Source organism: Talpa occidentalis, unplaced genomic scaffold (genome assembly GCF_014898055.3).
Source record: "Talpa occidentalis isolate TD23 unplaced genomic scaffold, MPIMG_talOcc4v2.1 talOcc4.12, whole genome shotgun sequence".
In the NCBI taxonomy this organism is placed as follows: Eukaryota; Metazoa; Chordata; class Mammalia; order Eulipotyphla; family Talpidae; genus Talpa; species Talpa occidentalis.
In genome coordinates this window covers 82,978,738-83,001,732 of record NW_023601212.1, presented here as the reverse complement: position 1 = coordinate 83,001,732, position 22,995 = coordinate 82,978,738, and the positions used below count along the sequence as shown (strand labels likewise).

At 47.6% G+C, this 22,995-nt stretch overlaps 1 protein-coding gene across 8 annotated transcripts in view; it reads left to right on the top strand.

Annotated features, from left to right (window-relative positions):
- Positions 1–8,941: 8,941 nt before the first annotated feature.
- Positions 8,942–22,995, top strand: part of RADIL (Rap associating with DIL domain) — a 61,977-nt gene continuing 47,923 nt past the window's right edge. For 3 of the 8 annotated variants that reach the window (XM_037507059.1, XM_054693674.1, XM_037507065.1), the window contains exons 1-3: positions 8,942–8,982; positions 10,795–10,913; positions 13,004–13,601. In XM_037507059.1, the coding sequence (XP_037362956.1) occupies positions 13,067–13,601 (535 nt within the window). In that variant the 5' untranslated portion in view covers positions 8,942–8,982; positions 10,795–10,913; positions 13,004–13,066. The other 5 variants (XM_037507063.1, XM_037507062.1, XM_037507061.1 and 2 more) reach the window with 5 other exon arrangements.

Genomic DNA, 22,995 nt, shown 5'->3' with positions numbered 1-22,995 from the left:
TCAGAAACTGGGAAAGTTGCCAAACCACTGGTACTGTGCGATCGGCCCTGGTAGGAATACCTATCTCATGGAAATTGGCATATCAGAGCTAAATATTTTTGAGAGCAGATTTCCAGGCATGGCACTGCCCGAGCCCGAGTATGCTTTTCTGCATTCTGTCCTCCTCTTCATCAGTACAATAGCTTATATAGATGCCCAGTTGTGAACATGTGCACACTCACATCCATGTTCTTATATATTCTTCCCCCAAGCCTGGCAAGATAGATAATGGTTTCCATATTACATTGGGGAGACTGAAGCTACTCAGAGAAGCTAAGTGACTTGTCCACGGTGGTCCAGCTGGTACAGGCAGGGCCCAGAATCCAAGTCACAGTCCTTGGGTGTCACATCCTGCATCTTACCTCTGCCCTGTGCTATTTTTCTCCCAAAAAAGCAGATCCAGCTGTGATGGGTCATCACAGGTCACACAGTTTCACTGCAACACATGTCCTTCATGTCCTGGAGGCCTTCTCTTTGCGAACCTGGCTTCATGATGGGCTCTCAACCTGATGTTTATCTTCATGGTATCAGGAGGGCAAGTGCCACATCCCAGCTGAGGTCCAGCCACATTGAGAGGAGGGTTACCTGTGCACCATAGGATTTGCCCTGTCCACCATCTGGGATCTGGCTACAGATTGTATGGGTTAGCTACTCTGTTTTTTTTCCCAGACATCAGTGTTTTTCAAGACTTTTAATACCCACAATAAGAAATACACTGTGATTCCAGTTTATATAGCCATCACTGGCATAGGCCTTACTGTATGATGCACTGGGATATTTCTTACTCTAACCTTTCCATCCTACTCAACCCTGCCCTGCCCTGCCCTGCTCTACCCTACCCTGCCCTATGTCATTCTTCCAAGTTGCTGGTTACAACTGACTAAATTGATTTTATGACCCACAAGTGGGTCTGAACCTTCAGTTCTGGAAACTACTTTTGGTGGTTCTCTCTGTGAGCCATGGGTATTGGTACCAGGTATGTAGTGCCTGTTTACTTTGATTGGTGGGGGTCAGCATGGTGCTATGCCTCAGGAGCCTGGGTGCCTCAAGGTCATATGGGGACAGTCAGAAGAACTATATTAGGAGCTTCTGAGAATCTGACTACTCAGAACCCTAACACCAAGTTTTGGGGTCTCTTGTCCTTGTAATGGTTCCATGTTCTGGGGGGCCGTGGGGCTGGGTGGTCAGAGACCTCAGGTGGGTAGCACTCCTGAATATGTGTCAGGATTAGTTCTGGCAGGGTTGGGGAGGCAGAAACAGAGAAATCCATTCAAGAAAGAAGAAGATCCAGTTTGGGGATTGCTGCTCAGCCTCTGCAAGCAATTCAGATTCCAGACTCTGACACTGCTGAATGAATCTCCTGCTGTCCTGTCTACATAGCCAGGTGTCCCTAGGACCTGTCTGCTCCTATGTAGAGTGTGGTCCTGATGCTTCTAAGGTCTTTCTTCCGGGGTGGGGGGCGGTGGTCAGGAGTTCTGAGTGTCTTTCATACTTGGTTTTATAGACATGTCATGTCTACAATGTTTGAGGGTGGTATTTGTGGCATGACTTTTAACTTGTTCTGCTAGTATTCTTGGATGCTTTCTGTGTTTGTGAAATTGCTATTTTGTATTAACACAGTATTTGATAAACATTTATATTAAGAAGAATAATCCTGCTGGGGAATGTTATTGTTTCCAGTGGCATAGGAAGAATATAAATCAATAAAAATTCAAGATGCCTCATTCTTGCCCAGTTGTCTTTTTAAAAATAACACTTGTCAATTATTTTTATAAAAATAAACTCTGTTCATTGTAGAAAACTTGGAATGTTTAGAAGAGTAGTAAATGGAAAACTCTGGATTAGCTTTGTATTGCTATTTACAAAATTATGCTAAAATATAGTGGTTAACACAACCATAATCATCAGTGTCTGTTGTGGTTTCTCTGGGTCAGAAATTCAGTCTGGGCTCAGCTGGAGGAAGTGAAGGCTGGAGGCCAGAATCATCTGTTGGTTCACTCACTTCTGGCGGTTGATGCGGGCAGTTGGCCAGGGCCCTCACTGTGGAGGTTGGCTGAATACCCTCATTTAAAATGGGGGTTTTAAAATTATTCAGGTTTGGTGAGCCTGACAGATCAGGAGAGGATTACTATTGCAAAAGATAGCTGTTACTCAGCTCTCAAGAGGAGGGGATACTCCAGTCCATGCAGGGCCATGTGGGGGATAGCTGGGGTCCTGTCTTGTAGAGGGAGCAAGAGGAATAGGAATAAGAGTCTCTATCATGGTTTTGATGGGGAGGTATCGGCAAGGTAAGGTATACAGGCTTAGAATTGGCTAGTCTGGATAATTTCAGCAGGCCTGTGGATATAGGGATGGCTATCCCCAGTTGTCTGGTACCTGGTCCTGAGGTCATGAGGACAGGGGGAATATTGTCCTGGAGTGTGGGACCCATAGAGGAGATGAGGAGATACAGTCTCTCAGTTGGTTTGTGCCTGATGGTGTGCTACGACCGCTGGGGATTGTTTGCTGCCTCTAGGGATTGGTTAACCCTCAGAGGGGCAGTCTCTCCATGGTCATTGAGGCCCTGGATATGAAAACATCAGGGGAAAAGAGAAGGCATGCCAATGTGTACCCACAGGTGACTTCTCCATGTGACCTGGGCTTCCTTACAACATGCTGGCTGGGGCCCAAGAGAAAGAACAAGCCAGGCAGGAGAGGTCAGGTCTTTCATGACCTAGCCTTGGAAGTCCTGCACAATCACTTCTGCCACATTCTACCATTTGACACAATTTGAAGGGAAAGCCACGTAGACCTCCTCCCCACCACCCATGGGGGAGAATCCTTGCTATAGTGTGAGTGGGTGGAATGTGTAGTAAAGTGGCTGTCTTCAGGGACTGTTTTCTGCCACAGACTGCATCACCCAGAGATAGTCATGTTACTGTCCCTCCTGTCTTGCTTGTACATCTTTCTGCATGTGACTTCACAAAGGAGAATGATTTAATATCAATGAAATGTTTTGATCTTGGGCAAGTCCCTTAGGCTCCCTTGACTTCTGTTCACGGCAGACAATGGATCACATTAAATCAGGAACTCCTATCCTTTTTTCCTCTTGGATACTAGAAGGAAAATTTCTAACTGGACCAAGTACTCTCACCCCTTTAAAAAAAAAAAGGCAACTTTCCCCAATTCTCTGTTAAAAAATTAATACGCAATATTTTCAATCTGAATTAATTATCCTTCAATTATATCATGAGTCCAACAGTATCTTCTAACAAATGCTCACAAGCAACCAAGAAATAAAAAAGTCAATATTAGTGGACTTACCACACTCACGCATTTCTGGTTCAACAACATGTCTGCTTGAAGACACATGTGCTCATGTTTCCTGATTTTATGTTGTGACCGCATCACATGGTCATATTTTTGGCTAATGAAATCAATCCTAACTCCTATATGGATTGAAATGCTTTTCTTAAGAGCACTAGGATTTCCAGAGGCTTCATCACATGAATAGTTTATCCCCACTGGTGTAGATGATTTCTTAAGCCCACCTGGCCTAAAATTTTTGATAGTTAGGTAAATGTGGTTAAAGATTCTTTAGAACAGACCAAACTGAATGTTTGTTCTATTTTAATGGTATTGAAGGCATTGCTTACTTGTTTAATCGAACACGTTCACTACACCTTGGCTTCACTTACTATGTACATGCTAATGGCTTTGAATCAGTATTTTCCAATTAAGTATCTCACTTGGCCTACAGATCCATAGAGCCGATTCCCTCTTGCATGTCTACACCAGAAGATGCATATAAACATCAAACTGAATGATATTAAAATAGGATCTTTTTCTCCCCATCAATTATTTCTCTTCCATATCTTGGTGACTTCCCCACTATCTGCCTACTGACTACAGTGGAAGCCTGGGTGCCATCTCAGATTCCTTCACATTATTCTGCGTATCAGTCAGCTTGGGCAACCACAGGCTGACTTACACAATAGAAATTTTAACCTTTCACAGTTCAGAAGGTTGAAAGTCTAGGATCAAAATATCGTCAGGGCTGATGCTTTCTGAGGGCTGAGGGAGAAACTGTTCCACGTCTCTCTGAATTTCTGGTGGTTTGCTGGCCATTTTTGACATTCCTTGGCTTCCAGATGGGTCATCCTGCTTTCTGCCTCCATCTCCACCTGGCTTTCCCTCTGTGCCTCTTCCCGAGTCTGTAAAGACTTCCTCTTGTGTAAAGATACCGGGTTGGAGTAGAGCCCACCCAAGTGTCACTTTAACAGTCACCTCTGTAAAGACCCTGTTTTCAAATAAAGTCACATTTCAAATAAGCTCCAGGGGTTAGGACAGCAACATATTTGTTTTTAAGAGGACACGGTACACCCTATGACATTCGCTGTCAAATCTTGTCAGTCTTGCCTCTTGATTGCCATCTGTGCTTGCGTCTTTCTCTCCATCATCACTGCACTTCTGTCCACACCTCACATCATCTTTCTCCTAGGTGACTGCTCTGGTCTCCTGATTTCCCACATGTATTTAGTTCCATGCAGTAGAAGGGGTAGTTTTGAGAAATATTAGTTCTGACTGGTGGATTGTGTGACTTGTCCACATTTCTCCCTTGTGCCCCACCCTTGACATGGACACTCACCACCATGGGAAGAGAACACTGTCCTTTCCTATTGATGCCAGGCTAAGCCTTGTCATTTGTTCTGGCCAATGGAATGTTGGTGAATGTGACATCCACGGGTGCTTTAAATGAGCTCATGTGGTTTGGTTTGGCCTCTTGCAACTCTGCCCTCTACACTGAGAAGAACATGCCCCTGGTGAGTGTTGCTCCAAGAATAAGGAGGCCTGTAGAACAGATCTGAGCTCAATTCTACTCAAGCTCCATGAAGCCACAGGCCATTTGCAGGTCCACACACAAGAACAATAAATGTTTCTTATAAAGTCTCTGAGTGTTGGAGTTGTTATGTGGTATTATCTCAGCAGTGACGGGTTAATATACAATTGCTATGCCACAGTGTTGTGTTTACTGTGCACTGGTGGGTAAGTTCCTTGAGGGTGCTTTGCGGTAGCCCCTCACCTGCAGTCTGGGTACCCTACATGTCACTCTGTGGTCCCAGACCCCATGTTTCTCTCTAGTCCCATGTGTTACCAGTGCTGGGCGGTATTAAATTGTTGAATCAAAATTGCTCAGCATATGATGTGGGAAGAAAAATAACAATTGCTAAGTTTTTGGCTGAGTCTACAAGGACTGCTATTTATAGGGTGTGGCACTGAGTTCATCAAGGATGGAATCTGAGGCTTAAATCACTTGTTTTGCCACCCCTCCCATCCAATGATGTAGACGAAACAGTCTTTGAAAGAAAGGCAGATCGAACATTTATCCTGTGCCTGCTGCCAGCTGCCCTTCCTCACTTCCTGCTCCTCCCTAAGAGCACAGTTTCTCTGCCCTTGGGCCAGATGGCCCTTGGGAACCTGCACTTTGACCTTAACTGGTTGCTTTTCCTTTGGGCTCTTTGGTCCTTTCCTTGGCTGAGTCCTAGGATTCTGCCTCCCCCTTGTGGCCAGGGAGGGCCACTCGACACTCCTGTCTGCTAGTGAATTTGCATATATTCGAACCTACAGTTCAAAAACTTGTTTTGCCTACTGCTTATGAACCTGAGGCTAGGATACAAATAGAAATAAAACTCAGTTCTTACTCTTGAGAAGCTTCCACTTGAGGGAGGGGGTAAGAGATGAGATAGTTGGAAATCTAGTCATTCCTGTGTTTATTCATTTTACAAATATTTATCAAGCACCTTCAAGTATAACAATCAGCAGACAGATGAAGCACTTGACTCCACAAACCACCAATCTCACTGTGAGCTAAATATGCCAACAAATAAATGTAAATAATGGCACAGGCCTAAGAATGGAATACAATAGGCAGTGAGCTAGAGGATGGCCACAAGGGATGACCATTCAGACAATGGTGGGGTTAAGTGGAGTTGAGTTTTGAGAACAAGAAGGTGCCAGCATGCAGACAACAGGAAGAACATTTTAGGAGGAGGAGAAAGTAAGGGGAAAGGTTTCAGAGGAGGAAATGTGCTTAGGAGGTTTGAAAACAGTTCTGTGGGGCTGGAGTCCGACCAAGAGAGAGAGCAGCTGGAATGGTCAGCAGGGGCCAGTTGGAATAGGGTTTTATAAGCCCTACTTTATTCTAAATGCAAAAGGAAATTATTAGAAGATTATAGGCTGGGGAGTAACAAAGTCTGATTTGCATTTAAGGAACATAGCTTGCCATGATGTGGACTTGGTCAATAAGATAGTAAAAGATAAAAGGCTGTGGGGGCACAGAGGAGGGGTATGTAACCAGCCTGGGTGTCAGGAAGGCGTTTCTGGATAAGGGATTTTGGTTATCTGTTGATGTGTAACACACTGCTCCCAAACTTAGAGACTTAAATTAATAATAAATGTTTATCACCTCACTTGGTTTCAGTGTGGTGGGAATTTGGGAGCAATTTTGCTGGTCCAGCTTGGGGTCCCTCATCAAATACAGGAAGGATGTTGATCAGGACCTCATTATCAGAAAGCTTCTGGGGAAAATGTGACCCAACCATGAGATGATTCACTTGCATGAAGGGCAAGTTGGTGCGGCATTGGTGGGATGTCTCGGGTTTCCTGCCATGTGAACCTCTCTAGGGCTACTTAAGTGTCTTCCCCACATGGCAACCATCTTCCCCCAGAGAGAGTGATGCTCTGAGAGAGCAAGTGTGGAATCCACATCTTTTATCATCTAGCTCCAAAAGACAGACTGCCATTCTGGAAACATTGATTATATAGGTCAGACATACTCAACGTAGGAGGGAACTACACAGGGGCATGGAAATCAGAGGAGGTAGACAGGGTACTTTGGAGCTGTCTACTACAAAAGTAACACCTTCTCCGAGTCTTAATGAGTAAATTTGGCCAGATGAGGAAGTTGATGTTATGAACTGAACTGTATCCTCTTAAAATTCATATGTTTAGTCTTAAATCCCAAACCTCAGAATGTGACTATATTTGGAGATAGGATATTTAAAGAGGTGATTGATAAGGTTATTAGGGTGGGCCCTAATCTGACAGAGTCCTTATAAGGAGATTTGGACACAGGCATGCGCAGAGGGACGACATGTGGGGACACAGGGAGACCTTCTACAAGCCAAGGAGAGCGGTTTTGGGAGACACCAGCCCTGCTGACACCCCAGTCTTCAACTTCTAACTCTAGGACTATGAGAAAAGTTAATTCCCACTGTTTAAAGTGTCCGGTCTGTGATATTTGGTTAGGACAGTCTGAGCAGATTAACACAATTGGGAAAGGTGTCCCAAGGCCAAGCAAAGAGAGAGGTGTGAGACAGAGTAGTAGCAGCAGCAGCAGCAGCAGCAGCAGACATTACTAGATCTTGAAGAGGAGAGAGTAGCAGACTTTTTCTGTAAAAGCTGGGTAGTAAATATTTTAGGTGTTTGGACTAAAGTCTGTGGTATGAAAGCAATTACAGATAATTGAACAATTGAGTGCAATTGTGTTCCAATAAAACTTCATTTACAAAAATAGCAGCCTAGATTGGCCCACAGGCTATAGTTTGCCAAGTCCTGCTGAACAGGGGTGTGGGGAGGAGTGGGAGGTGGGCCAGGCTGGCAGTGAGAATATCCTAGGAGGAAAACTCAGGCCTTAACCCAGGTTCTCCTTCCAATCCTGATATTTGCCCCTTCAGTGTTGGTGGGGGGAGGTCGTGTATGTGTATGGGGAGCCCTGGGAAGGTTCCTGTGTGTATGTGGGAAGTCCTATAAAGGATGTTATTTAACCACTAGTCCTGAGCTCTGTTCTGTCTTTCCCTTTAGCTGCCTGATCTGAGCTTGTAAAGGTTCACTTGCAGAATCAGGATTCTGCATCTTAATGTCCAAGGTCATGTGAGTCTCCAGGTCTAGACCATAGCAGTGTGGTAGAAAAGAACTTGTCTATGAGAATCCTTTCTCCAAGGTGAAACTCGGGGGCAGGAGTACTGGTGGCAGAGTGAACTCTGAGGAGGACTCCAAGGAGGACTGTTGGGTCAGAGCCCTCAAGCTGACCTGACCCGCTTTGCATTGTTTTAAGAAGAGTACCACGATCTGATTTGTCATTTAAAACTGGCTGCTGGGTGGGGGATAAAATGTAGGGGAGGAGGGAGGATTAGGGTCAAAATAAGGGGGGTGGGAATTGTATGGGGAATATAACCCAGATGAAAATACATACATTGTGGAAAAATGGTGTAAAAAAAATATATAAAATAATAAGTTCAGAGAAAAAGAGGTAGAAGAAAGTGGAAAGTAAAATAATTCTTATTTTTAAATAGCTTACAATAGTCAAATAAAAACCTACTAAATGCCAATCACAATAAAATTTATTCGATATACAAAAAAAAATGTAGGGGAGATGGAACCATCACCCATGTTCACTTCGAATACCTTAGATGCTTGTATATAGGGCCACTCTCCCTTCCCACAAGCTTTATTTAGCTTGCCCTCTCCTTTTCTTGGGCCCGTCCACTGGAGAACTAGAAGCTGTGGACTAGACACCTGTCCTCTAGAGCTTGAACCAGCACGTGGCACCCCAGCCCAGCACCCGCCCCGCAGACTAAGTGTAGCACAGCCCCGCCTCTCCGCAGTCAGCTCCGCCCCTGTCCTTGAGGCCACGCCCCCGACGCTAGGCCACGCCCCCAGAGGCCGCTTCCCGGCCCTTTGGGTGGCCCGGGAGGAACCCGCGCTCAGCCGGTCTCCTCATGCTAGCCCCGCCCACAAGCCCCCCGCCCTCCAGGGCCCCGCCCACTGGAGGTCCCGCCCCGGCCGTTGGGCGGCCGGCAGGAGGCGCCGCGACGCTCGCGGGCTGGGGGCGCGAGCTCCGGCCAACCGCGGGTGTGGGAGCCGCGCGCGGCGCGGCGGCGAGGGCGGTGGACTGGGCTGGAGGTGAGTCCGGGGTGCACGAGGGGAGTTGGTGGGGGCCTCTCGGCGGTGGCCGGGGATGGGGGCGCCGAGGTCGGAGGGGCGCCCGCCGGGCGCGCGCTCTGGGCGGTGGGACCCGCACGGGGCTTATTCCGGGACGGCTAGGCTTGTTCAGTTACCATGGAAACGGCTGCTCTCGGGGCTCCGGCGCAGTCCGGGGAGGGGGGGGCGGGACCCAAATACTGGCTAGAGCGGGTGAGGGCCGAGACTGCGGGATTCCAGGGGACTGTGTGCCCCCACCCCGTGCCACCCCTGAAGCCTGTCCCCCCACCACCACAGGTCATCCCCGGTCCTCAGTCTCCCTGGCGGGCCTCTCGAGGGAGGGGGCACTCCCGCGCCCGCACCCTCCCTCCAGGGTCTGCTTGACACCCCCACCCGCAGCCCGTGCTGGCTTTCCTGTTCACACAGCAGCACGTTTCCCACTCCTGTGCCAGCTGAAAGCATTGTCTGCCAGCTATTTCTGTACCATCCCAGCCCCTCCACTAATACCGCATCTAAGAAAACAGATGCTGAGCTGGAGCTCCTTGGCGCCCGGCAGAAGAAACCCATTTATTTCCTGTCAGAGACCGGGTTAGTGGGGCCTTGGAGGAGCTGCAGACCCACCCACTTGCTAGCTCCCAGCACCCTATCAAGTGTTTGGTTAATCTGAATTGCCAAAAAGAATTTTCCAAGTCACCATGATTACAGGTGTCTCCAGATAGCCTGGCCACTCACGCATTCCAGAGAGGAGCCAGTGCTCACTCCCATTGGTGGAAAAAGTCAGTCCCCTTTCAAGAGGCAGGCTAGCATGTCAGAATTAAATCTGATTAAATTATTTTTGTATTTAAAAGCACTGCTGAGGCTGGGAGCTGTCAGAGAGGATTTACAGACGGCTGTCTCTCCTCTCGCTTACTGTCCTGGTGGAAACTCTAATGGATTCCACATTTGCAGGGCTGGACCGGCCACTTCCCTCCACCCATTCTGTCGGCCCCGCACTGACCTCGCTCACTGTACTCGCTAGTGTGACGTGGGCTTGTTTTCATCAGAAATCGGGCTTTTCCTTGAGAACAAGAGAAAAACATTCTCTAAGGGAAGCAGGAGCAAGCGCCCTACAGCCTGGGCCCGGGTTTCCCAAGTGTTTGTGTGAGAGGAGTGAATTGAGCAGAAGAGGAAAAGACAGGTCATTGCTTCCAAAAAGCAGATCTGGTTACCCTGGGCGTCTCCACTCAGTGGGATTTTCCTGCTCTCCTGCCCTTTTTTAAAATGAGCCATTACATTTGGACAAAAGGTTGTGCTCTGCATTCTGATTCTGAAGGGGGGGCTGGGGGTGGGGACAAGTGGCTATGCCAGTAGGTATTTGCTGAAAATGGCCACAGAGAGAATGACTCTGAGGAGAAAAGCCTTCCTGAGAAAAGAGGTCAAGTAGATCAGGGTCTGTGTTTACTGGGATTTCTTGGGACTTAAAAGGGTGTCACATTTTCTCATTCTCTTCATGATATTAACAACTTTGCCTTAGAAGCCAGCACAAGAGACTGATGCAAAGGGTGGGGTCCCTCTTCCAAGGCTCTGGGAGGGGACCTAGCTGCTGTGCATTTCTATCATCTGTTTCTGTTTTATGAAACGATTGTATAAGCTCCAGGGCTCACTGAACCTGGATCCACCCTGGGACACAAAATATCCGCTTCTCCTGGGCTTTTTAATTCCTGGGTTTACTTCATGAATTTTCTGAGACATGGGCTTTTTCTGGTTAGACATGGTTTCCACAGTTTTTGACATTGTGTTTAACTTTACATTCAGACATCATCTCTAAAGGCTGCAAACTGCCTGGTGGCAGAGGCCACCCTGGGCCACTCCGAGCTTGGGTCTGGACCCTGGGGAACCCGTCAGAGATGCAGACTATGCTTGAAGGAGGCCAGGTAAGGGCAGTGTTCGGGGAGGGTCAGGTCCTCTGAGAATGTGCGGCAGTCTCGAGAGACAAGTGTTGGAAATTTCAGAGGCAGGGTTGTGTGATTTGCTCAAGGTTTGGGTTGGACTTGGCTGGGTTTTAAAGCTGCGGGCGGGTGTGGTATGCAAGGGCAAAGCCATATGCTTGTTGCGTGTGTGTCATCTGAACTGCTTTTGTTGTAAATTAAGTTTGAGGACATTGGCCGGTCCCTGAGGGGATGCCGTGGCCAGCTCTGGGCACCTTAGGATTTGACTAGGAGCCCAGCACATTCCTCAGGGAAGGAGGAACCAACAAGCATTTGACTCATTTACTCCCCTATAGTTTGACTCACTGAGGCCAAAGGTACTCATTCTGCTTAGGACACTAGACTGTTTTAAGTAAGTTCAGGTTTTCAGGAAGCCAGCACGTAATCAAAGGATTTACAGTAACAAGCAGTAAGCTATAGGAGCGTAAATACCTCCCTCCCCCAACCCCCCCTGCCAGGATAGTTGGAGCCCAGTCTGGTTGGTGGAGCTATGAGAACCATTTTAAAGAGTTCAGGGTCCTCCAGGGATGTATGGTGGTTGACAGGCGGGGGACTGGTTCTAGAGGAGTTGAATGGGGGAGGGTCTGCTTTTCAAAGTTCGTTTATGACAGCGCGGCTGGGCATGAGAGGCTTCAGAGAATCTGGTGGAAGCCTAGGCGGACAGTGGACAGAAACCCAGTCCCCAGGGCCTGAGGGGTTGGAGGCTGCATTTTCACTGTTTAGTTCCCTCAGAATCTGCAGGAGTTCTTTATGGGGAGGGGAGGGTTTCCCGTTTACTTTCCCGTTTACTTTCCCGTTTACTTTCTCCTGCCCTAAGCCGTCACCTTAAGTTTTAAAAGCCCCTTTCCACACCCAGGAGCCATGAGAGTGAGTCAGGACTAAAGACCGATGTTGGTCACAGTGGCAGGTTCCAGTTGCTGCTTTCACTGGGACCTGGGCCAGTGTTTCCACAGCCTTCTAGAACATAGACTTTTCTTCTTAGCCTGTCTGCTTTTGTCTTTGGTGGGGACCCAAGCACAGAAGTGGGGTACAGTAGTCAGCAGATGTGGGCAATGTTTGTGTTCCCCCGACTTGTGGCAAAGCCTTACTCTTATGAAACAGAGACCATCTTCCTTGTATCATGCCCTCTTGCGTCCACTGAGCTTTGGTGGGGCCTGAGCAACTCTCTCTTTAGAACTCTAGGCCCTTGGAGCACTAATTGTGTTAGAATTACGACTTTATGACACACCAAAGCTTCCCAGAGCTGTCTTCTAATTTCTCCAGCAAGACTGAGTCTCTGGCCTGGACAGGCCAGAACTCTGGGCTGGATACGGTGGGTGGAACGCACACATTCCAGCCATTCCTCCACCATTCTGGAAGAGCCCTTTTGTGTCCACTGTGGTTGTGTGACATTCTAGTGCTGCCATTCCAGAGTAGCTGCTCCTCCAAGCCAGGGCTGGCCATGGAGGACCAGTGTTTGGGGGTTTATATTTTGAAATTCTGATCTCTTATTACTCTGGGAATGTGGCTGCGACTGTTTTTCTAGTTCTGTTTGTGTTTGAGTTTTCTGTATTATAGACTATGGGGTAAGAGAAGCTGAATTCACGGAGATAAGGCATTTATAATCAATCGTTCATGACTTTTCTTTGGGTGCTGTGGTGACAGATGAGATGGGCCACGCTGCAGGCACAGAGAGTGCCTATGGCCCCACGTGCTTCTTGGCTGCCTATCTCAAGGTGTGTATTGTATCCAGCACTTTGCAGAAGTCAGAATCCTGCAGTAGAACGAGTCTAACCTTTCGGTGACCACATCCTGCTTCCTAGTAGCAGCATTCCTTGAAGGGCGCTTCAGCCCATTCACACCTGCTTTGTCCCTTTGTCCCTGTGGCCCCACAGGATTCAGCCACATCCTTCCTCAGGTGCCCTGCGGGAACTTGGCAGAGGGTGGCATGCCTGCTGCTTCTGCTGGGACGCAGGCCCTGGATGGTCTCTCAAGTCCATTAAAGCTCACCCAAGCCCCATTTGCTGTTGCTAACCTACCTTATGTTTTCCTCTCAGGACACGGCTTTTCCCCACGATTGGCTGGAACCCTAAGATCTGGCCCACGGAGACTGGCCCACCATGTTCTATGGGACCCACTTCATCATGTCTCCACCCACCAAGAGCAAGCTTAAGCGGCAGAGCCAGCTGCTGTCCAGCGTGCTGTCCCGGACACTGAGCTACAAGTATCGTGACCTTGATGCCACCTTCTGCAGCCTGGGAGCCAGTGACGACCCAGCAGAGCTGTCTACCCAGCTCTCAGCTCCTGGGGTCCTGAAGGTGTTTGGGGACAGCGTCTGCACAGGCACCCACTACAAGAGTGTCCTGGCCACTGGCATGTCCAGTGCCCAGGAGCTGGTAAAAGAGGCCCTAGAACGTTATTCCTTGAGCTCTGACTGTGCCAGCCAGTATGTGCTGTGCGATGTGGTGGGCCAGGCTGGTGACTCTGGGCGCCAGTGGCGGGCTGAGTGCTTCCGGGTCTTTGGGGATAATGAGAAGCCCCTCTTGATCCAAGAATTATGGAAACCCCGAGAAGGCTTGTCCCGGAGGTTTGAGCTGAGAAAGAGGTCAGATGTGGAAAAGCTGGCAGCCAAGGATGTGGACACCATGACAGCAGGTAAGGCGGGGAGATTCAGAAACAGAGGGAGGTAGCAAGGTATGTCTGGAGGACAACTAGAACCCCTGGCGTTTGAACACTCCCTCTGACACTCGCCCTTTTTACCATGTGCTCTTGGGGGTTGTAGTTCGTTGATACCACAGGACTTGGCTGCTGCTATTGTCTAGCAGTATTCTAGGCAGACTCCTCCTTTTCTTTAAATGTTGTCCAGGTCTCTGGCAGTCACATCATTAGCTGCAGAGAAACACGCGTGTCTGGTGTCACGCTGGTGGCAGAAGTGTTAGAGAAAGTCCTTTAGTGCCAGAGGCATTGGTGAACCTTTGGGACAATTCAATGAAAATATGAAGGAATCCAGGTCTGAGAGATGACTTGGTACATCTGGGTATGCACGGTCCTGTGGGCAGTGGGCAGTGTGCTGGAGGAAGGCCAGCCAGGGAGCAGGTGGTTACTGGTCACCTGAGGTGTCCCAGTTGCAGAGCTAAGGTGTCCTGTGGCCTAGGGGCCACTGACCTGTGTTTAGCTATTATCCTTATCCAATTGGAAGTCAGTTATCATAATAGGTAAGTGCCATAAAAATAATTTTTAAATGCCAAAAGATTGTTGGATATGGCTCAGATCATGCCTTAGTTTCCATAGAAAAACGTGTCCATGATGCAGTAGACTTGTCTTAAGTAGTTCTGAGTGGAGAGACCTTTAATGGCCTCCTGAGACTGGTCACTGGATTTCAGGGCCTTGAACCCCGGATGATGGCTTTGCATGTCCCTGAGGTGTTACAATGCTCCTTGTCTAGTTCTCCTTCCGCTGTGGAGTCTGCCCTGTGCCTTTGGTTTGTGAAGATGGGCAGTCGGAGTCCCAGCAGTTAGAGGCACTTGGGCCTGACCAGGGACCCACCATGGCACAGCCAGGGTGTTACGAAGCTCTGGGGATATCATGGGCTCTGGAGCACCGTGGTAGGCACTGGGCAGCCATGTTCCTCAGCTGCCTTGGGTGGTTGTGTGCGTGCAGGCACCCGGGCACTGTAGGCAAGGACCAACGGCACTGTAGGCAAGGACCAACTCTGACATTCAGAGTTGCTGGCATGGGATGGTATAAAAAACAGGCAACTTGCAATTAATTTTGTTTTCAGTCTCCTCATATCAGGATGTTAAGTGCCTCCCTGGACCCTCCCCAACTCCACAGCCCTGGCCTCAGTGGTGGGATTTCTGTCCTGACCCTGCCTTGACTGGCCCCTTCCCCTCTTTCAACTAAAATACCTGCTGAGGGGATGCTGCGGTCTGGTCAAGGGCTCCATGTCAGCTCTCGGTCATTCCCTGCCTGGTGTTTCTTCTGCCAGCCCTGCCTGTCCTGAGGGCACAGTGCCCTGGACCTCGGAAAGCCCTCTGTGCCTCACTGGTGATTGCTAGGGGGGACTCGGAGCCTGACACCACCGTGGGAAGCAAGACATCATTTGCTTTGGTTCCCCAGCCACTTTTACCTGTTGCTTTTCCTGCAGTTGAGGCAGGGAGCACCCATGCCCACAGGCTGTCAGAAGCTTTCAAAGAAAGAGTCCATTGACCTGGGCTGCTTTCACTGACACACTTCTCCAGGCCAAGAGCAGGTTGTTTTACCTGCTGCGCAGGCCTCACAGACCCCGGGGAGTCAGCCTTCTCTAGAACCTGCTGCTTCGGGCACTGCTCTGCCCCAGCCAGGTCTCTCCTGGCCAGTGACAGTGGGGCCTGAGAAGGCTGAGGTGGTCCTAGCTAGAAACTGCCATGCAGCCCCTCAGGGTTGCTGAGGACCTGGAGACACCTCTAGGGTCAAGGCCCTCCTCCACATTAGGCCTGGCAGGTGGGACTGAACCCAAACTCCGGCATCTTCTGACTTAGTCTTCCTCTGGTTTTCTGATGCACAGGGATATATAGACATGAAAGTGTGCCCAGAATTGTTCCCTGTTGAGTACACACTCAAAATTGTTCCCTGTTGAAGAATCTGGTGCAGTCTTCAAAGGTGGGAAGAGTAGAGGGTGGATGTGGGCCTGGTGACAGCTGGTGGGGCTCAAGAGGCATGTTCAGTTCTGTGACCTGGTGGCAATTGTGTGTTCGGTTTGGTCACAAGAAAGAAGGGGGGGCTTTTCCCAGCATTCCCAGCACCTGGCTGGTCCTCTGCCTGACTTGCCTCTGGGGAAGGGAGTTTCCTACCTCCTGGGTGCTGGTCGTGATGAGCCCCAAGGTGCTGTTGGGGCACAGCATCTGCCATCCCCTGCAGAGTGGGGCCTGTGTGTTGCTGTGAGGCTTAGCTGTGGTCTTTGCTGTGGTGACAGCTGCACCCGCAGAGGTGGCTGTGGTGTTTGAAAGGGTGGTGTATATCACTGTGAAGCAGGGATCTGGTCACCTGGGGACACATGGGGCACATCTTACTCACCCAGTGAGCCAGTAGCTTACCTCACCCGGAAAAGGTGGTGGCAACGGGAAGGGACCGCCTGGGCACGTGCACAAGTGTTTGTATGCTCACGTGTGTGCGTGTGTGCAGGTCTTTGCATGCATGAGTTTGTGTGTGTGTGTGAACTGACGCCCTCCCTGGGCATCAGGCTACTGAACACTATCACAGTAATTCCAGTTCTTGTCTCCGCAGTCAAAGATTCACCCTGGTGGTTCAGGGGTTGGGGCTCACTGGCTGTGCGGGTTTCAGGGGAACCCTTTAGCCAGAGTCCGCTGCACACACCTCTTCCTTGCTCTACAACTGAGAAGTGCCTGGGAGCAGAGTGTGGGCGGGGGAGGGCGGAAGCCGTGTGTGGGTGTTTGGGTGGTGGGGGGCTGCTCACCACAAGCTGTGTTCTTGCAGGTTAGCTGGGGTCCAGCGGAATCCAGGGTGAGTGTCTGCCAGACACTTCCCCAGAGTGCTGAAATAAGAACCCCACTTTTCAATCATTTGGCCATTGTTATGCACCCTGTAATGCTCTCGGGTTTTTTCCCCATAAATATTGCCTTTCCATAGCTGCCAGTTTCCCTCGGATTTCCAGAGTGTGAAAACACTGCGTGCAGCAGTTCTGGGGGGAGAGCTGGCTGCAGAGCACGCTCCCTGCCTTTTCCCAGAGGCAGGTCTTTAGTAGTTAGGACCGTGCCATGCGGAGAGGGCTCTGGGACCCGTCACCGAGATAAAGACAATAATCGCTTGCATTCACTCTGGGGAGGGGCGAGGCTGGCCATGTGGTTTTTGTCAGTGACTTGGGAGGGGTGAGAGAGAAAGGTTTGTTTGCGTTCCCAGGAGAAGCTGGCCTGAAACGCGCCAAAGCTGAGGGAGGTCTTCCTCTCCTCGCCTTCCTTCCCGGCTCCCTTCCTTCTCCCCTCCAGCCCTCCTCCCCTCCCGCCCTGCCCTCCCCGCCTGCCTTTCTCCTCTTCCGTCTGTCTCTCCCTCCCTCTCCTCAGCGCTCTCCTGCCCCACTCTCCACGCCCCCCAGAGTGTACGTAGATTGGATTTCTCAGCCTCTGTCCCACTGGCATTTGGGGCCAGATAGTTCTCTGCTGAGGGGGCTTGCCTGTGCATTGCAGACTGTTTAGAAGTGTCCCTGTCCTCTACCAACTAGATGCCAGTGGAGCCCCTCCAGGTGTCCCATGGAGCAAGCTTGCGCTCAGTGGCCAACCACTGGTTCGGAACCGCACTTGGCACGGATGGACTGTTTGTTGGCCACACCGTGGGGCTGGGTGGCCGTGTGCCCTCCTATGACCATCAGGCCAGCCGGTCTCTCCTGGGCTACTCTGGGGAACATGGGGTGTCTTGGAAGTCCACTGTTTTCAGAAGGGTGACTTGAGGAGCTTCTGTGCCTTTCAGCACCTTTCTGTGTGGGCTTTTTGACCCCGAAGTTTGAACTGTTTCATTCTTCCTTCTTTGCTTTGGGGTCTTTCTTGGTAGAGGCAGTTTTGAATATTTCTAAAGCCACTATGACTTGAGGTGATCACTGTAGATACACACCTCCAGGGACCACTCTGCGTCAGTAATTGGGCTCCGACCGTTTGTCCTTCAGATGTCCATCCAGAATACAGTAGATGCTTGTTAAATGCCTATTGAAGGCTTGATGCAGATTTGAAGAGCAGGCTGTCCTGTAAGTCCAGCTTCCATAACTTAAGAGTTAGAATCTGTTTTCTTCTAGAGGATGAGGGACTGATGGGTGGGTAGGTGGTATGCAGACGGAGTGGTTGTCCATCGGTGCACTTTCTGTTTTCTGTTTTTATTTTTGCATAGAAGAACTGGGGTGCAGCCAGAGGTGTGGAGTGAGAGGATTCACCAGAGACAGAGTGGGGAGCATAACAGGCGGACCTACTGAAATACACTGCTGAGGGGAGCAGCAGGCAAGACAGGAGAGGTCTGCTGTGCCATGTGGTTCAGCTCCCTGGCTGGGGATCAAACTCAGGCCATCGCAGTGGTAGTGCTGAGACTTAACCCCTGGGCCACCAGGGAGGCCCCACTGGTGTACTTTGTGGTTGAGACAGGAGAACTGACTGCTTTGGCATCTGCCAGCATGGCCTGCCAACCTCTGCCCTCCTCCACTTCCACCCAGAATGGCCAGAGGTGGCAGATGAATTGTCCCTGAGTGCTACTTCTGGGTGTGCCTTTGTCATCCTGAGACTACCCCTGGTGATGGACAGGGATGTTCAGACTCTCGTGAAATCTCTGCTGTCCTCATACTAAATGTGTTCCATGAATTGTCTTCACACATCCCCTGATTTCTCTTAAGTCATTTTCCTTTGAAATTTTTTTCTTCTGCTGTGAATCTGATTTTTAATAACTCTTATCTCAGGATGAAGGAGGCTATCTGGATTTTTTCCTCCTTTTATTTAGGAGTGACTGCCCCTTGAGTGAGACTTCCTTTTGAGTATATTTTCAAAGATAGGGATCATTGTGGCAACTGTTTATTTTATGTGGTTTGGTGAAAAGCAAAGCAACTAAACTTTTTTCACCAGTCTAAAACTAGAAAAGTGATAAAAAAATTGAAGACATTTTAGGGGAAGTTTAACTCAAAGAAAACCTAAAGTTGAATGATTAGTTGCCCACAATTCTGTTTACTGTTTAGATTAAAAAAAAAAAAAATCATAACCTTCAGTTTCAAAGGGACGCTTAGTGTCAGAAGGAGGCCTTAACAGCCCCATCCCCAGCCAGGTGGTGGCCAGCTGGGGCCTGGCAACAGCCTCCCTCTCCCCTGCTCCACCCCCTCCTCCCTCAGACTTCAGCCACATTGTTTAAGGGAGGTGCTCAGTGCTTAACAGAAAGAGCAGGAGGAGAGTGTAACTGGCAGAAAATATTTCTAAGACATGAATTGAAAGAGGAGTTGGCAGAAGTACGGCCAGGGTGGATGGACATTGGAGTGAAGAGGCCAGCGTGGACGGACACTGGAGTGAAGGACTAGCCATCAAAGGAAGTGGGTGCCTACAGGGGTGCAGGTCTTTCCTGGGTGTTTGAGTGCTGGTGTTGGGGAGACTGTCACAGAAGGGGCTGGGTGTTGGGTTGCAGGGAAGAGCAAGAATACAAGATGACTCTAAACATTCAAGTTCTATGACCCCAAGTTAACAATTCTCAATTTTCTTTAGCATTTAGCCCCAAACTAGGAGGATCAAAATATGAGCTAGCACATTTATGGTTGTCATGAATAACAAGTGATTTTATAAACTATGTAGCATTTTTAAGTCATATTTTCTAAAACTTTTCAGTTTTACTGAGATCAACTTAACATTCTAGAAGTATATTTTAAAAAATTATTTACCAGCACTTGCTGCCTAGCTAGTACAACAAATTGACTCTTAAGGCCTTTTTGTGTGGTACCAAATTTCAGTAAAATGAATCAACCTTGTCAAAGTTGTCTTGAAATAGGCAGCCATAAATGCAAGATTTTAAATTTGGTTAAATGAAAATCTGAAGCATTTCCAAAAATCATTATGTTATTAATGATGATATCTGGTATCTGTTGATACCAGCAGTGACTTATAATGTTGATTAAAGGATTTTGGGCAGTGTGTTTAAATCACGGGGAGTAGGGTCTCTCATGGCTTTAGATAATATACTCAAGTAGCAAATGCTAGCCAAGTATCTTTCTTTTCCCTCAAGGTAGAAGCAACAGCAATGTTTCCAGAGGATTCCAGAGGTCCTGAACATACCTTCAAATATGTATAGAGTAAAAGTAGTAAGTGAGGCCCAAGTCCACCTTCTTTATTTACTGTGCTTTCCTTGCACAGATCAAATTCAATTCTGTGAAAGGATACTGACCCTCCACTGCCAAAGATAGGTTTAATCAAGGGATTGGGGTTTGGCCCTTTGATCTCAGAGACATGTTACGGAGTCATGGTTTTGGGGCCATGCGGTCAGGGGTCAGGAACATCCTAGTAGATGGAAGGAACCATAGAGGGGCAGAAGCGAACATGTGTTGATGGAAATTTGGTGAAATAAAGAGCAGATCACAAATCATGGGGTCAGAATTTTGTGAAGGTGTTGGAATAATTGGCTTCAGCTATATTGAGAAAAATAAAATTGGGTCCCTACTCCCAGTGCGTTAAAGACTCAAGGTAAAATAATAGAACTAAAAGAAAGATCTCATAAAGAAGGCTTAAAAATCACAAATGATAAGGGGGAGAGGTAGATATTTTTGACTATATCAAAATGTAAACTTTCTGTTTAACCAAGGAGGAAACTATATAGATAAGACTGAAAAATGAAGAAAATGTTTGTAATAGCTAAAGCGGACATGATGAATAGCTAATATAAAGTAATAAATGTTCAAAGATCAGCAAGACAAATTCAAAACACCCAAGAGAAAAAATGAACCTGACACAAGTGGGCAATTTGCACACGGTGAGGCCAAGGGGCCAGTGAGCAAAAAGGGCCTTGGCCTCACTAATAACCAACTATGTGCCAACTCTAGCTGTTGTGGAAGTTGGGGTATCAGATATTTTGGCTCTCCAGCCACCCTAGAAGGCAAAGAAGGAGTTGTGAACAGTCTGGGTTGGCCAATCTACACTCCAGCACCTATACATTACTTAAAGGGCCATGGTGCATTTGCCCAGAGTAGAAGACTAATGTCAAAGTCAAGGTTATAAGAGCCAGTTTCACTGGATTCTTTGACCTAATTGTACCAACCATCTCATCAATATGGGTAAGAGGTTAGAGCAGAGAAAGCTCGACACAAGCTTATTTCTGCTTTGTTTTTGTTTTTAAAAAATTTTTGGCACATGCCCTGGTGGGTGAGAGGCATCATTTCCTCTGTTCCATTGCCCTTTTCTGCCCAGGCACCAACTTAAGTGTATTCATGAATCCCAGTTTACCTCTTATATATGTGGGTATATATGTATCCTTGACATAGATAGTGTTGTTTTCTATGTATGGTAACTCACATTATGTTTTTAAGATCTACCCATAATGCTGTATATAAATACAGATCATTGCTTTTATTTGAGGCAGTTTTCCACTATATATAGTGGAAAATATATATATATATACCACATTATCCCTATTCATGGGCACTCAGGTAGCAGAGCTTCTCTTTACTACGAACAGGGATACCATGACCCTCTTGATGGCAGAGTTCTCTGGTGTTTTCTCCCAGGAAAAGAATTGCTGAATTATAGCTGTGACTGTTTTACTTCCTGATAAGCACTGCCAGACAGAAGCCCCTCCGGAGGGCTGCATGACAGTGCTGTGCTTTCTAGTGTGGCCCTTCTACCTCCTTAGGCACTAAGTATGAGTCCCTCATCCTGTGAAAATCTCCCTTGGAAACACTTTAAAATCAAAAGATGTGACAGTGTGAGGGAGTACTAGAGTCACAATAGCTGTAGAAATGCTCTGTAGCCAATGGAGCTAGTAACTGTGAACGGACATGACTCATTCCCAAAGGTAATGATCTATAGGTTTGAAACTGCCCCTTTATGTCATCAACACTAAGAAATGGGTCTTCTGGATATTGATTTGTCAGTGACTTGAAGGAGAGAGAATTTTCTTTTTCTCATTCATTTATTTACTTGTAGCACACATTTGTTGAGTGCTGTATGTTAGTACTTGGCTAGGTGCTGGATATATATCAGTTGACAAAACAAATAGGTTATGTGCTCATGGAGCTAAGAGTTTAATTGTAATCACAATTAAAAATTGTGACATGTGCTATGAGAAAAAATTACAGGTACTAATTTAGCATGAGAGTTAGGGAAGAGCTCTCTGAAGAGATGAATTTAAACCAATCTCAAAGATGATAAAAACAACTAGGTGAAGAGTAGCAAATAATGGGACAGTTTTCTGAGCCGGGAGAAGAATACTGTGCAAAACCCAGGGATAGAGAATCAAACAAATGCAAGGCACTGAGAGAAACCATTTTAGCTGGAGCATAGTAGCGAGGTGAGGGGAGGTTGTGGGAAGTGAGGCTGAAGATATCAGGGAAAGATCAATTTGGTTAGTTAGGTATTTTAGACTAAGTTTAATGGGAGACCACGCAGGGATTAAAAGACTCTTTAGGTTACCAGGTAGAGAATACATCAGAAAGGTCAATAATAGGAGATTAATTACGCTATTGTAGGAATGTAGATAGAGTTAATGGTGGCTTAAACTGGAGTTATAGAGAACAAGTGGAGAGAAGTGGATGAAAATATATTCTGTAGGTGGAGCAAACAGTATTTGTAAATGAATTGGATGTTAAGGAAGAGAAAGTGGGAATTATCAAGAATCACCCACAGGTTTCTGATATGAGTGAGTGGGCAGATTGAGATGCCATTTACTAAAATGGGGACTATTAAGAAAGAAACAAGTTATGGAGGGGAAGAGTAAGGTTTCTCTTTAGAAAGATCATGTTAAGTGTGAGGCATCCAAATGGAGATAACATCTGACTTCCTATCTGCTAGGGATTTGAAGCTCAGAAGAGACTAGGATATAAAAAAACTTATAGCAATCTAAAGAAAGGCCAGATATATCAAAACAACACAGAGTGTGGTATCATGGAGCCCAAGAGGAGGCTATTTTATAGGTCAAAAAGATGTAGACCATTGGATCCTTTGGATTGAACAACAATGGAGGTCACCAAAAATCTATTGATGGCTGTGTGGCTGGGATGGTAAGCACACAAGCTATATTAAAATGGGTTGGAAATAGGTACTTCTGTTTCTTGCAATATGTGGGATTAACTATCCTGGAAAATCTTTTTATATAAAGCACTCATAAGTGCTAGATGAAATTTAACAAATCTTTTAAGATGCATAGCTTAGAAAATAAAGGAAATCCTTGGGTGTGGGGAAGGGGGAACCAGAGTAAGTTCTTAGGGAAACAAAAGCACCACCAAAAGATGTACCTTGAAACCTCAGAATCTTAGCTGATTCTGGAGCTATAATTGCCCTGGAGGTATTAGCTATTTTCACAACCATGGAATTTAAGTTTAAACTGCCCCAGAAAG